Source organism: Podarcis gaigeae (genome assembly GCF_964106915.1).
Source record: "Podarcis gaigeae genome assembly, chromosome: 3".
Lineage (NCBI taxonomy): Eukaryota > Metazoa > Chordata > Lepidosauria > Squamata > Lacertidae > Podarcis > Podarcis gaigeae.
This window is the reverse complement of record NC_139680.1, coordinates 49,715,166-49,729,933: the sequence shown is the minus strand read 5'-3', so window position 1 is coordinate 49,729,933 and position 14,768 is coordinate 49,715,166. Positions and strand designations below refer to the sequence as shown.

At 42.1% G+C, this 14,768-nt stretch overlaps 1 protein-coding gene across 4 annotated transcripts; it reads left to right on the top strand.

Moving 5' to 3' along the window:
• Positions 1-759: 759 nt before the first annotated feature.
• On the top strand, positions 760-13,181 carry BEND3 (BEN domain containing 3). 4 transcript variants are annotated; one of them, XM_083731182.1, is made up of 4 exons: positions 760-1,145; positions 6,446-6,498; positions 7,483-7,697; positions 9,926-13,181. In XM_083731182.1, the coding sequence occupies exons 2-4, from the start codon at positions 6,456-6,458 to the stop codon at positions 12,149-12,151; spliced, it is 2,484 nt and encodes an 827-aa protein (XP_083587308.1). In that variant the 5' UTR covers positions 760-1,145; positions 6,446-6,455; the 3' UTR covers positions 12,152-13,181. The 4 variants fall into 4 exon arrangements, with proteins under 4 accessions (XP_083587308.1, XP_083587311.1, XP_083587309.1 ...); XM_083731183.1 differs by lacking the exon at positions 760-1,145 and adding an exon at positions 1,543-1,564; XM_083731185.1 differs by lacking the exon at positions 7,483-7,697 and having other exon boundaries at positions 1,101-1,145.
• The last annotated feature ends 1,587 nt before the right edge of the window (positions 13,182-14,768 follow it).

Genomic DNA, 14,768 nt, shown 5'->3' with positions numbered 1-14,768 from the left:
CAAGATACTATTGCGATTTTGAACAGCCCCAGAAGCGGATGTAGGGAAGCGTGACTAGTTAGGACACAGTGGAGCTGCAACTATGATAAAGAATTGAAGTTGAGAGTGCCCCTGAAATTCGAGACCCCAAAGACAGCCCCTGGCATTCTAGAAAGAATTCACCTCCTCTATCCCTCAATATGCATTTCTCCAATCACTTTTGAGAATCTTTCAACGTGAAAGGTGACTGCGATGGAGGTTGGGTTTTTTTTGTTTTGTTTTGTTTTTTTGGCAAGTTGTCCAGTTAAGTATTGGTTTTCCCCATCGGTTCAACATGTACATCTTACAGCGGCAGCAGCAGGTGCTGGGCCTGTTAATTCCAGGGTCGCTGCCCCTGGTTCGTTCCATGACCAACTAGAGGGCCATATATACTATATACATTTATTATCTATATAAGTCGCCCAGAATGGTCCTGTATTAGAAGACAAATAAATCGAACAATTAATTCAGATGCTTCTCCGCCTCTCGCAGCCCGGAAATTCCACCTTCGGTAGCGCCCGGCAAACCTCACGAGGGCAATGTGGGTGTTTTATTAACCGTTGCTTTTTGTGGAGTGGCCGTTAGTGTGTAAACTAGCTGGCTGGAGGGCAAAAGAGAAGGAGCGCGAGAGTGACCCGACTGCAACTAACGGCTCCTTCCACCAGGCACAGCCACGGGGGAAAGGGGGCGGGGCTCAGAAGCGCGCGGGGGGGAGGGGTATGCGTAATACGCGTGTGGAACGGAGAGGGCCGCCGCCTTCTCTGCCTCGCGCGCGAGCTGTGGTGCCCCGACTTAATCAGTCCGCCTTCCCCCACCTCCTCTTCCTCCCCGCCCCCACCCGCATGCACATTCTCTGTCCCGGGTGGCCGCAGCAGCAGCAGCAGCAGCTCCTCGGGGCTCAGTGTCCTTGTGCGGAAATGACACACGGTCCCGTCACGTCACGCGAGAGCGCAGCGCGCGGACCCCCTCTCTCTCTCGCACACGGACACACACACACGCACATACACAAAGAGCTAAGTGGGAGGGGAAGACACGGGAGCCAGCCACGGCCGCTCTTATAAAACACCCACCCAAGACCAAGGGGGGCCCTCACCCTCTTTTCCCCACAGTGCCTAAGAAGGAGCCAGGTAAGCCCCTTCCCAACTTTCTCTAGATAGGAAAACCAGCTTACCCCCCCCCCCTCCCCAAGGTAGGTGTGTGCGTGTGTTGGCCAACTCCCTCCCCACAGTTCTACTTTCGGCCTCGGGAGGAGGAACACGGTCCTCCCTCAGCCTCCCCGGCCCCCTCCCCCTCGGGGAGAACTATGGCTGTGTTCCTCGCGCAGGAGAACGGCCAGGCAGCGCGGGCGCCTCCATCTCCAGCGGGGGAGGGGGGGAGCTGGATGTTATATTGTGCCCCCTCTTTCCAGCTGCCACATAGACCAGCTCTCGAGAACGGCGGCGGCGGCCAGGGCGCGGGGACAGGGGGGTGGGGGGCATTCCGGAAGCTGCCGTCGCGAGCCGCGGGGCACGCTACCAAAAAGAGGGTTGGCCCAAGAAGCGCTTCGGTGAGCGGGTAGCTTGGCCAGCCGGCTCTCCCCTTTCCCCAGCTGCTTCTCGAGGCGCGCACACGCACCGCCGGCTCCTGTTGCCTGGAAACCTGTCTCCCTGCTCGGCAACGGAACCCGCTTTCGCGACCAGCCGCGAGGCCTATCCTCCCAGCGCCCGCCGCTGTCGGCCCTTCCCTCAATGGAATTTGGGCTACGCTTCGTGCTAAGGCTGGCGAGGCAAAGGGAGGCGGGGGTGATAATTGAAGCGTCCTCTCCCCCGGACCCCCCCCCTGCCGCCGCCTTCTTATTCCATTCAATCTGGGGAAGGGGGTGCCCACGTGACCCCGCGAGCGCTGCCTCGCGCGTTTCAAAGCCGGGAGGGGGCGTTGCGAGTTCCCGCGCGCCTGGTGCGATCCTGGTCTTATTGGCCAGTTTCCAGGCATGGCTTCTGCATGACTGCAGGAATGGCAACACCTTCCTCCTCCTGTTGCCCTGGGTTGTTAGGGAGGGGCTCGTAGTTCTCTTCCTCCAGGCGGCACTTTCTGTTCTACAGGCAACATCCAAATACAAAGTCCTTATTGCAAAAAAACAGATACTCATCCTGCTCTTGGGGAAAACGTTTTGGAGTTTGGAGAGGAAGGCACCCAGCAACAACCCTTTCCTCCTGCTTGGGAGCAACCTCCGCTTGCCAGCCACGTACTTGTTCTCTCTGGGTGGAGCCATGGTAGAGGATGACCGTATTTGGGTGATGCTGCCCAGAGAGAAAGTGTGTGCAAGGAAGTGGCTTACAGCTATAGGCTGGCCAGGCAGTGGTCACAGGTAGAGACAGGGCTCTTTGGAGCACTGCTGTGTGGATTGGACATCACCATGCTGCTCAGAGAAAGAGAACATGCAGGGAAACAAAGTTGGAGTGAAAACAAAAAAAATCTTTCCAGTAGCACCTTAAAGACCAACTAAGTCAGTTCTTGGTATGAGCTTTCGTGTGCATGCACACGAAAGCTCATACCAAGAACTGACTTAGTTGGTCTTTAAGGTGCTACTGGAAGGAATTTTTTTTGTTTTGACTATGGTAGACCAACACGGCTACCTATCTGTAACTGAAAGTTGGAGTGGTTGCTGCTTGCAATAGTAGTTGCCAATACAGTACCTGGTCAATCCTGTTGGGCTAATCCACCAGCAACTATCTGATGGTGCCAGTCTTGATGTTGTTACAACCATATCGTAAATTCAAATTAACACACACCTTACAATGTTGAGTTATGTACTTAGTATTTGGTGATCATTTATAAAGTACTATCCGGTAAGTTAGGGCAACCTAATTCCCATATATAATGTAAAGCTAGGCTAGGAGATGGTGATTTGCAAAAACTACATTAGTTTATGCCAGTGGTGTGTCTTCATTGCTTTCCTATATCAGTATTTTACTATCTGCTAGATCACATTGGCTCTTATTTTGCTGCATAATAAAAGAAAAACCTTTTCCCACAAAGTAGCTAAACTCTTACAAATAATTTGGGCAGTCACTGCTGCATTGTAATCCTACAGTAAGGCAACAATGTGACAGTGCTGACAAATTGTCTTTGGCAGCCAGAAGTCAGGGAAGGATCCATGGCCATTTTAAGGCTACACCTCACATAGTTAGGTTATAATGGTAAGTTGGTTTGTGCAATTACTCTTACTGGATGTAGAGGCACCAAACTGACTGTGAGTCTCATATATCCTGATAATATAGATTACAAAACCTCATATTTTTGTCTAGTTTCCTAGCATGGTACTCAGATTGAATGTGTATTTAAATGGTGAAAATACATTATATAATCTCATTGATCTTTAAATATCCAGCTCAGAATTGTTCTTGCAGTTAAAAAAAAGACATATGTAAAGGTTGTCTATGTAGAAATAAGTACACCCCCACCTTGAGAAATCTGCTACTACAGTCACAATTTATTAAGTGTGATATGGAGGTTAGAAAATAAGGAATTGAATTTCTCAATAAATCTCAGTAATAGCTTTGGACTGGTCTGTTTGCCATAGTAGAATTTGTCCTTCTAAGTGGCCAGACACTAATGGACAACTGCATATATTTTTACTGTGTAAACAAGACGGCCCTATGGAGGGAATTTCAACTTAATGTGGGGCGTGAGATCCATTGAATTCAGTGGGGCAACCTTCTGAGCAGCCATGATAGGATCAAGCTAAAAGCCACCTAACTTTATGACAGTAGTGGACTTTATAATCGCAGTGGGGCTATGATGCTGGCCTGGCCTCACTCTGGAACACATAGGTGATGAGGTTGTGAAAACATGCTAGCAGGAGCACTAGATTGGTTCTGCCAACACATCTGTACCAGCATGACCTCACTGCTGTTATGCTGCTGCCCCTCTCCATCCTGGTATGCAGCAGCGACTTAGCCAGAGGGAGACTAGGTGAGTGGTTCAGCTTCTCTATGCCACCCACTAATACTGTAAGAGAAAAGAGTGGGGTAATAACCTAAGTAGGTAGTAGCTGCCACAAGTGCACCATGGATATAGCAAAGTTCTAAACCATACTTCTTGCATATTTCGCCTGCACTCCCACTTTAAATCAGAATATAACTAAAGAATCCAGGATGGGGTTGACTGGTCACAGTCTGGATCTCACTGTCGCTTTTGCCTGTTCTGACGGAACACAAAAAGCCAACTGGGGGGGGGGGGGGAGAGAAATTGGCCATATATATGAGCTCACATGAACATTACACATTCCCATTGGGTTACTTCTGTGAGTAGAAAAATAAAAACGTCTCTGTTTCTGTTGGCAGAAAAAGTGTAGATCAGGTTTTTGGACCACTGGGCACTGAGACCATGCTGTGGGAACCAATAATGTCATGGGAGCATGGTATAACATGGCTGGCTGGGTGTGGCATAACACAAAATTGGAGAATACGGTCCTTGCTGCTACCCACCCACCACCACATCACCTCAGGCGTACCACATGGCCAGTTAGGTCCTGCTGGTCCTTACTGTGGAGTTAACACAATACTTCAAACACACATGGATGCTGTCACTATCTCTTCATGTTTATGAATAGGAGAAGGCCTCACAGTTAGGGGTTTATGATGTCACAGGGGAAATCTGATATTGCCAGTTGGCTGTTGAGCAGACATTTTTTATTTCAAGATCTATCTTTTGAGAAAGAAACAATTCAGGAGACAAGTGTATTAATCAAAGTGACATCAATCCTAATGTGTTTCTTGCAATTACCTCTTCATTAGGGTACTTGCATCTGTTGCAGTTTAAATGAGTAGCTCTAAAAGGAGCCTACAGTGTTGGGGTTAGAAGGCTAGTGACTCTTTTCAGAGTTAGTCACATAAATAATTGAAATAGGTATGAGCTAGTCCTTTTTCTGACATTTCCCTAATGAAGAGCTCATTGCTCAAAAGGAGTTGGAATTTAAACCACTTGCATTAAATGGTCTCCAGCAGCTATTTGATGTTTTGTTAGTTTCTGCTGTTGGTGTTAACCCATTTGATGTCCTCTTCAAAGAGAACAGCTACTTTAGAAGTCAACATAGAATCCAATAACAATCTAATGACTCTGATTGAATTTTTAATTAAAAAGTGTGCCATATATTGCCTTAATAAAGAATAATTATTAATAATAATTACTTTAAATACTAACTTTGTCAAGTTATTGCCATTATAATTAAAGCTTCATTTCATACTTAACTGTAAAGTAATTTTCAGTGTGTTAGTATTTATTGGTCCTGGAAGCTTAAAAACTTAAGATGAGCATTTTTTGTACCAATCATTTTTAGGGTTTCAATCCTATACACACCTACCTGGCTTGAGCATAAGACTTCTTGAACACAGTGAGACTTACTTCCAAATGCATAAGATTATTCTGTGAAATGCTGAAATCAACTTTTTTAATGGAAAATGATTTCAGGCTTAGGTGCTCAGAGAAAAAACTGGTTTGGCATGGCGAGGTTGATACTTATGTCTGAGTCAACTGATGTTTTGGTTTCTAGAAGAAATCATTAGTAGCGCAGAGCAAATACTATGGGTTGTATCCAGAATTGCCTGAGTTGGGTTGTGCTCACAGAAAGGGTACTTTCAGATCTCTGGTCTACATGCCTCTACCCCAACAAAATCTCTCAAGTTTGGGATACCACACATGTGAGGTAGTTTTGGGAATTTACTGAAGAAGGGAGAATTGTTGTAAATCACCTCTCTACACTCCCAACTTTAGCTTATGGAAGCTCTCATGAATCCCAGCCCCTTCTTCAAATGGAGAGGTTCTGCTGGGTTCAGTACCATGTATATTACAAATATCTATGTCGTCATGATTTTGTGTTAAGGAAACATGTTCTACATCTCTTTTGCTGATCTATGATCCCTTACTCCATTATAACCTCTGTCTTCATTCAGACTTTGATGAAGTTCCATAATGGTTCCCTGCATTCTTAAAAAAAATCCCAGTGCTAATCCTTATTCCATAGCTGGCAATGGTGTCTCTTGTTCATCAAGAAGCAAGAGCTGAAGCTACCTCTGCATGCAACATCACATTTAAACCTCTCTCCCCATTCTGCTTTTTTAAAGACTAGCTTGCCAAAATTGATAGATCTTCTATTTACTATATGGTACATTTACATTTTTATTATTTATTGCTTTATTTATTTATTGTTGCAAACTGCCTTAGGACCCTAGGATGAAGGGAGCCATATAAATTTTATAAATAAATAGTCAGCAATGTTCCTCACACCAATATAAATGGGGGCAGCTTTTGTATGCAAACTATTTGAGTGCATTCTGAATATAAACCAGAAAAGCTGGATTTGGGCAGATGGCTTTACAGTACACATAACATGTCTCTCCTAAGCTGTATAGGCTTTTTACTTATTTCTTTATCTCTATTATTGTAGAGTACGGAATATGAATTCAGATGAACTGTTTGATGATGAAGAAAATGCTGAAGGTAATGTTATTCCTTTTAATCTACTTTCTCATTAGATCAAAATACTTTTGAATACAGTCCATACCAAAATTACATTTTTATAACAAAGACTGTAACAAATGAAAAAATCTTATCACACATTGCTTTCCACTAATTTCCTTCTGTCTGTTTTGTCCACTTCTCTGGCTTGTTCTTTACACTGTAATTCTGTTGAAGCTCTTACATTCCAAATGCAGTGAAACTAGGGTTACTGTGTTTAATAACAAGAGAAGTTGGGGTGACTGTTTAGGCTATAGTAGAGGTGAGGAACTGGATCTGCCACACCAACCCTCATGGTCACACTGACAAGTTGGTGGCCGGAAATCACTTTATGTCATCATGGTGTTAGATGAAGCAATTTCCCCATTTCAAACCCTGTAGGTTAAGGAAGGCTTTCCCTGTGGAGCTTGCTATAAGTTCCATTTAGTGCAGGCATCCCCAACCTACAGCCCTCCAGATGTTTTGGCCTACAACTCCCATGATCCCTAGCTAACAGGACCAGTGGTCAGGGATGATGGGAATTGTAGTGCAAAACATCTGGAGGGCGAAAGGTTGGGGGTGCCTGATTTAGCGCTTACAGCAACCCTTGTTTTGGGCAAAGACCAGCTGCATTATGGAGTTACCAATGAGGAACTCCTTAATGCAGGCAGTCCCTGAAAACAATCCCAGCCTCATATAGCAAGCAATAATCAGGAGAGCATCTTAGAGGCTTCCAAACGTTCCTTTGCAGCCGTGTCTTTACCTGCCCCACCTCTGATGTCATAAATGAGTCAAGTGTGGGACAGATCAATGTGGTTTGGGGGAAATGGCCTCATGTGTCAAATTAGGACCCCATTGGGACTAATTAGACCCATGGACCAGAGGTGTCCCATTGCTGAGCTTTAGATTGTTGAATCCAGAATAGCTACCTATATATAATTCAGATCCAGTCAGTGACCAATTGGTACTATTTTTCTCTTTCATCAGTTATTATCAAAAATATTATGAAAGTAGAAACAGACAAAGAAGATGAAGTCCTAGACTGCTCCGTAATATCAAGACCTGAAAAAAACACGCTGGATGGTTTAGTGACTTCTCTGCAAGAAACCAATAAACGGAAACGGACCTTGTTTGGTTGTGATAGCTCAGGAAGCCACCAAGAAATTCTACCAAGTCTGAAAAAAAGAGGCCTTACACAAGAGGTGATTCCTTTACATATGGATATTAACAGCATCTTGCTTAGACTTGTAGTTAACTATTTCAGATTGACAAGCAGTTCAATGAATTTAGTCAAACCAGTTAATCTTTGTTCCGAAATATTAAATACTCATTTGGGTGTTTTATTTTATGGAAATTGTAGGCTGCAACAAAGCAAAGAAGACACTATTTAGCCAAAAACAAACAAAGAGAAAACATGCATCCTAGAGATCAATAGATTTTCTGAGGAACAAGGTGGTGGCTGTTTTTTAAAGAGCAAAATTCAATAGATGTGTGAATTCAGCTGAGGAAATGGTGAATTTGACATTGCATGTAAAAACTCATGACTTACTAAACTAGTTACTTAAGATGTTTCAACCAATTTCATAGTTTTACTTGCTACTGATGAATATGGTTTCTTGTCTGGATTTCATCTAAAATAGTCTACATAAACATTTGCACTTCAGTCCAGCAAGGTTAAACCAGAACCCAAAAAGCTATTTCTGAGCTGTTTCCTATGTGATATTTTGTACTTTCACTGATTCCCCCTGCTTGTAGCCTCTTCTGTTCCCCAAGAATTGCTCTGGAGAGTTGGAAAGCCTTCTAGAACAGTGTGGCGGGGAGCCTACGGGAGGGGGGATTGGCCCCCCTTACACCAGAAACTAAAAAAACAATTCCATTCCGTAGATGGCATGCTTAGGGTTTAAGTTATTTCTGTTTTGCTTTTTAGGGCCAAGCCCTCACAAGGTGGCTTACAAAGTGAGATCATAACTCAAAGCTGAGGTTTTTCATGTTTTTAAGATGGAGTAGTCAATTCTTGCCTATTTGCCTTGATAGTATTTGAATATGTATATTTTACCTTTTACTAATTAGTATTTATACAGCAAGCTGTGAAAAAATATTTCTGATTTTTAAAGTCTAAATTCTTTCATTTTTTAATTCTAGTATTGAAATTTATGTTGTTGTTGCTGCTGCAAAGCAAAGTATGTTTGCAAAATATCCATCTTATAGTGAATTAATGAAGACACCCAAATAATGTGAACTGCTGGTATAAAATAGTGCCTGAAATGTTTTGTGATCTCTTCCAAATGTCAACACTTTATAGGCTACAGCTCTTTTGGCATTGCTTCCATTTGCATGGAAATGGAAGACGCGGGTGGCACTGTGGGTTAAACCACAGAGCCTAGGACTTGCCAGTCAGAAGGTCAGCGATTTGAATCCCCGCGATGGGATGAGCTCTCGTTGCTTGGTCCCTGCTCCTGCCAACCTAGCAGTTTGAAAGCACGCCAAAGTGCAAGTAGATAAATAGGTACCACTCCGGAGGGAAGGTAAACGGCGTTTCTGTGCACTGCTCTGGTTAGCCAGAAGCGGCTTAGTCATGCTGGTCACATGACCTGGAAGCTGTACGCCGGCTCCCTCGGCCAACAAAGCAAGATGAGGGCCGCAACCCCAGAGTCGTCCGCGAATGGACCTAATGGTCAGGGGTCCCTCTACCTTTTACCATTTGCATTATCAGAAAATATTGTACATCATTTAGCACACACATTCTCTTACAACAGTTTTCTTCCTTCAGATGTGCCTAGTGGAAAGTGAGTAGGCTATGAAAGTTCTCAATCTGGGCATCGCAAGGTTTTCAGTCTGGGTGTTGTTAGTTGAATACAGTACTGTTGCTTGGATCTTAACTATGCCTTTCACAGATTGAAGGTTTTAAATGTAGCGGAGGATCTCTTTGGCAGAAGGCGTAGTCAGTTCCCCTGATTTCACACTCCCCCTGCAGTCTTCCACCGGTCCAGACACGGAGCATAAGAGTCTACAGAGGGAATGAGGAATCAGCGAAAGATGACTCTCCCTCCTGTTGACAGGAACAAACTTGGAATCCAGGCCAGTGAGTTTGATGTAGGGGATCCTTTTGCATATATGAGCTGCAATATTCTCAGAACTCTGATGTTAAGGAAAGGCTATTATTTGAGTATTTTAGGCAGCTCCTAGACATGAAAGTTTAGATCCTAATAAATACACAGGGAAATTTTCCCATACCCTCCAACTCCTCCATCCCCTTTCCAACCCATAGGGTAGGTGGAAGCAACTAACATAGTCTGGATCCAACCCTATGGCAGCATTGTGTTAAATTAATTTAGTGTTTAAAATTAAGAACATCATGTTTTATAATTTATTCATTAAGGATAAATAAGTAACTAATTTGAATACTAATGTTACATTTGTTCGTTGAAAGGGCCTTCTTTCAAACTTGATGCACAGAGATGGATCACCTACTCAGGAAGATGTGGAACAGCTAAACAAGAGCAAGAATCCTAGCATAACGTGGCTCGGTGAAGAAGAAGCCTTAAATAACACAATCATGCCATCATATAAGAAACCTCTGTATGGGATCTCACACAAAATTACAGAGAAGAAAAGTCTGCCAGGAACAGAGCAGTTCACTTCCTATGAGTTGTTTGAAAAGGTTAATCCTAGCAGTCCTTCCAATCTTCGGACATTGAATGAGCAACGTAAAAGAGATATGAGTGCTATCACACCTGTTGCTTCTGAGTCTGACGCAAATATATATTCTTTGATACAAAAAATGTTTTACACACTTAATACCTTAAATTCCAACATGACTCAGCTTCACAGCAAAGTAGACTTGTTATCACTAGAAGTCAGTCGAATTAAAAAGCATGTCAGCCCTACAGATGCTGTAGCAGAATTCAGGCCACCACCTGAGTACCAGCTGACTGCCTCAGAACTCAAACAGATCATGGATCAGAGTACATCAGGTGGAGATTTGGCTTGCCGACTACTGGTACAGCTTTTTCCAGAGCTCTTCAGTGAGGATGAGTTAAGCAGGACCTGCAGTACCTGTGGCTATCTTAACAAAAAGAAACTTGAGTCCCTTCATCTACAGCTCATCCGAAATTATGTAGAAGTCTGTTATCCTTCTGTGAAGAATCCTGCGGTTTGGCAGGCAGAGTGTTTGCCTCAGGTCAATGACTTTTTCAGTAGCTTTTGGGCACAGAGAGACATGGAAAATAGTCAGCCAGACTTACAGTCCTCCAGTTTTTATGAGTCTGATCAAGTTATTGATGATAAGGAGGAGGATGAAGCTCTGCCCATGGACAGGAGTAGTTCCATTGCCTCTGAATGGGTATTTGATGCTCAGGATATAAATGAATTTTTAGATGAAGCTTCCTCTCCTGGAGAGTTTTGTGTCTTTTTATTACATAGATTGTTTCCAGAACTCTTTGATCACAGAAAGTTGGCTGAGAGGTATAGCTGTTATGGAGAATGTGGAAAACAAGAGCTTGACCCGCAGCGACTTCAGGTAATTCGCAGGTACACAGAGATTTATTTTCCTGCTATGCAGGAGAGAAAGGCCTGGTTGCAGCATTGTGTTCAGCGAATAAATGATGAACTTGAAAGCATGTATATGGATGACAGTGAGAGTGAACAGATGAGAGAGGATTGCTATGATTCTTCTAGTTTGCCTGATGATGTGTCTATTATAAAAGTGGAAGATAATTTTGAATATGAAAGGCCAGGCAGAAGGTCAAAAAAGATTTGGCTTGTGCCTATAGACTTTGATAAGCTTGATATCCCTTCCCCTGATTTTGATGTCCCTATTCCAGACTACCTGTTAAGCAAGGAGCAACTTAAGAACATATATGAGAGCAGTTTGTCGATCGGCAATTTTGCTTCTCGGTTGCTAGTTCATTTATTCCCTGAACTGTTTACCCATGAAAACTTAAGGAAGCAATATAATTGTAGTGGATCACTGGGTAAGAAACAACTTGATCCTGTTAGGATTAAATTAATTCGACATTATGTGCAAATGCTATATCCGAGAGCGAAGAATGATCGAGTATGGACATTGGAATTTGTTGGAAAACTTGATGAAAGATGTCGTCGAAGAGATACAGAGCAAAGACGCACATACCAACTGCAGCGAAAGGTCCATGTGCCAGGACCTGAAAGGAGAGAATTTTTGACCTATGCAATAAACCCGGAAAGATTTAAAGAAGAATTTGAAGGACCGCCATTGCCTCCGGAAAGAAGCAACAAAGATTTTTGCAAGATACCACTTGAGGAACTTGTTGTTCCTCCTCCAGACTTTCCTGTGCCTTCTCTGTATCTGCTGTCTGACAAGGAAGTAAGAGAAATAGTACAGCAGAGCCTTTCAGTTGGTAACTTTGCTGCCAGACTTCTTGTAAGACTTTTTCCAGAGCTGTTTACTTCAGATAACCTCAGACTGCAATACAACCATTCAGGGGCTTGTAACAAAAAGCAGCTCGATCCTGTCAGACTGAGACTAATCCGTCATTATGTTGAAGCTGTTTATCCTGTTGAGAAAATGGATGAAGTGTGGCATTATGAATGTATACCAAGCATTGATGAAAGATGCAGACGTCCCAATAGAAAAAAGTGTGATATACTGAAAAAAGCCAAGAAAGCAAAAAAGTGATGGGATCTTTTTAGTTTCCAAAGATGTTGACCACTAAGTTATTTAGAAGCAGACTGAGACATCAGTCAGCCTGCTTTAGACTAATACTCAGAATATTCACTCAGCATTAGGGCAACTGATAAGAAAAATGTTGCTCTAACACATACGGGAAAGGGCAATACAGTGAGGATGGGGGAAAGGGGTGTAGGACAATCCAGTGGGAATGTCACTTAGAAGAACCTATTGAAATGAATGCATATTGTGGGAAAAGATGTAACTCCATTTCAGGATGCCTGTATGTAGGCTAGGTTTCTGATAGTGCCCTTGCTACCTACCTGAATTGGTACACAGCAAATAATCATAAATTATTACAGATGTTCCAGTAGCATCTCATTTAAATATAATCATCAGTGAAAATAAATTATATAGTTTTAAATTTTTTAATTGGTTTTTTAGCAGTGAGTAGTCTCGTGCTCTTTAAAACAGTTTCTGTAGGTACCTTTAATCAGTCATTTGGAAACTAACTAATTTTTTAATTTTTCAAAGCTGTAGTTTTCGAAGTGCCATACTCTTTGAAAAAGAGTAGAGAATCAAGACAGTTTCTGTACTAATTACAGCTACTCCTTGTATTAGTTTGAATATTGGGAGAGTGAAGTACTACAAAATCAATGAACAGAAAAGTTACAATTTTCTTTAAAGGTTTCCCATTTTGTTGCTGAATGGTTGTAAAAGTTAAGATTATGATCATGGCATTATTTAACATGTGTTAAGATCGTAGTACCAATACTTCAGTTGTTAGTCATCTAAGTTATTCCATTGTCCTCAGTGTGACTTCTTGGTATAAAAGCTACTGGTATAAGCATAGGTTGTGAACTAGACTCTTGCCCTGTATCAGTAGAATATGGTGCTATTACCTGTTATTCTCACTACTTATATTTTAAAAATACTTGAATTGAGGAATGTACAAAAACATTTAAGCCCATATTATTTTTGTTAGCAAAATGATTGCAGCCTTTGAAAAGTTCAAAATATTAAATATTATATGTATCTATATATTTGATTATTTGGACTTCTATATAGCAAGGGCCCTCTTCATTGTATGTTGATTTTATATTTATAACTTCAAGTACAGTGTCACCCAGAGGATTTCAATATCATGGAGACTGTGAACTTTTCCTTAATCATTGTAACTAATAATTAACTTGAAACCTCTTTGTTTTTGAATTTACTGGAGTTTAGGTAAATACTAATGGATTGTATGCTTCCATTCATTATGCCCAAACACCAGTGAAATGTCAGCCTTTTTCCCTTTTCCTGGAGGGCTACATCACACTAAGGCTTTGTTTTCCTTTTTCTTTGGCAGTTGTAACAGGGATAAATAAAATCATCAGGGTTTTTATATTTACAGGCACTGGGCAGCTTGGATCCAGATGAAGTTAACTGCACTTTAGTCCCATTTGCTTAAATAAATGGGACTAAACCATGGCTGACTTCCTCTGGATGAAACCCACTGGATTTCTAAAATGCTCATGGAGCTTTCCAGCATTTAGTTCAGCTAATCCCTGTCTATGGATCTGCTGTCTCCTTGAATAGGGCAGACTGCATAAATAATAGCTCCATGTGCACATTGGTTATGCAATGAGCTCTGGACTCAGATGCTTGTCTGATGCAGTGACAATGATCATTTAATACCAGTTATTTCTGGTTTAGCACATTCATTTGATACTCTTGTGAGATTATTTCGATCGTTATATATCCAAATAAAAATTTATATTGTAGCAACCAAATTAAATTTGATACATTAAAGCAGCTTTTAAGACTATATTTCTCCCACAATTACAAACCCTTTTTCTTTATTTCTTTTGAACCCCAAGAATGGGCTAGGCCCTGTTGAGACAGTTTAGTAGTAGACAATAGTCATTTTTTTCTTAGGAGTTAGCAACATCCCAAAATAACACAACTAGAATCCATGAATTAGGACCTGTGTCCTAATTAGGACCTGTGTCCTAATTAGAGTCAACCTTTTACCCAAGGCAAACTGATATGTCTATATTTCTCTGTATAATATTACATATTTAGCAAAATGCAGGGTTTGGGTGTTCTTTAGTTGTGCTACCCAATAATGCCAACTTCTTTGGACAACATAAAGCAGCCTTCCATAATTTGGTGCTCTTCCAGTGTTTTGGACTACAATTTCTGCAAGTCCCAGCCAGCATGATTAAGGGTGATAGGAGTTGTCGACCAAAACATGGAAGGTTCTATGTTAGGGAAGGCTTACAAAAGAACGGTGAAAATAGTGTGTTGTTAGAAAAATGTAGTTATTTCTTAACTTAAAAGTATATACACTATACTTTTTTTAAAAAAAACAGTGTATCTCTGAAATCCTACAGGGTTATTGGGGTAGGAAGACAGCCAAACCTAGCAGCACCAAAGTTGTACAGGTGCTGTTTTTCTTCCCCTATTTTGTCTAAATTGGTTGGTTGTTTTTTTAGGTTTTTCCTCCTGTTGGTCCCAGATTGGTCCCCTCGGCTGTTATACTTCTCTCTATATTCTGGCCATAGTGGATCCAAATTAGCCCCCATCATACCCACTTTTGGCAGACCTCCCTCTTTTTCCTGGGGCCTTGGAATGCCCTCTC

What these genes read in the sequence shown, in the direction of transcription:
- BEND3 (XM_083731182.1), top strand. Translation starts at nt 6,456, where the DNA reads ATGAATTCAGATGAACTGTTTGATGATGAAGAAAATGCTGAAG. An exon ending in TGATGAAGAAAATGCTGAAG is followed by an intron (nt 6,499 to 7,482) that starts GTAATGTTATTC and finishes CTCTTTCATCAG; the next exon opens with TTATTATCAAAAATATTATG. An exon ending in AAAGAGGCCTTACACAAGAG is followed by an intron (nt 7,698 to 9,925) that starts GTGATTCCTTTA and finishes GTTCGTTGAAAG; the next exon opens with GGCCTTCTTTCAAACTTGAT.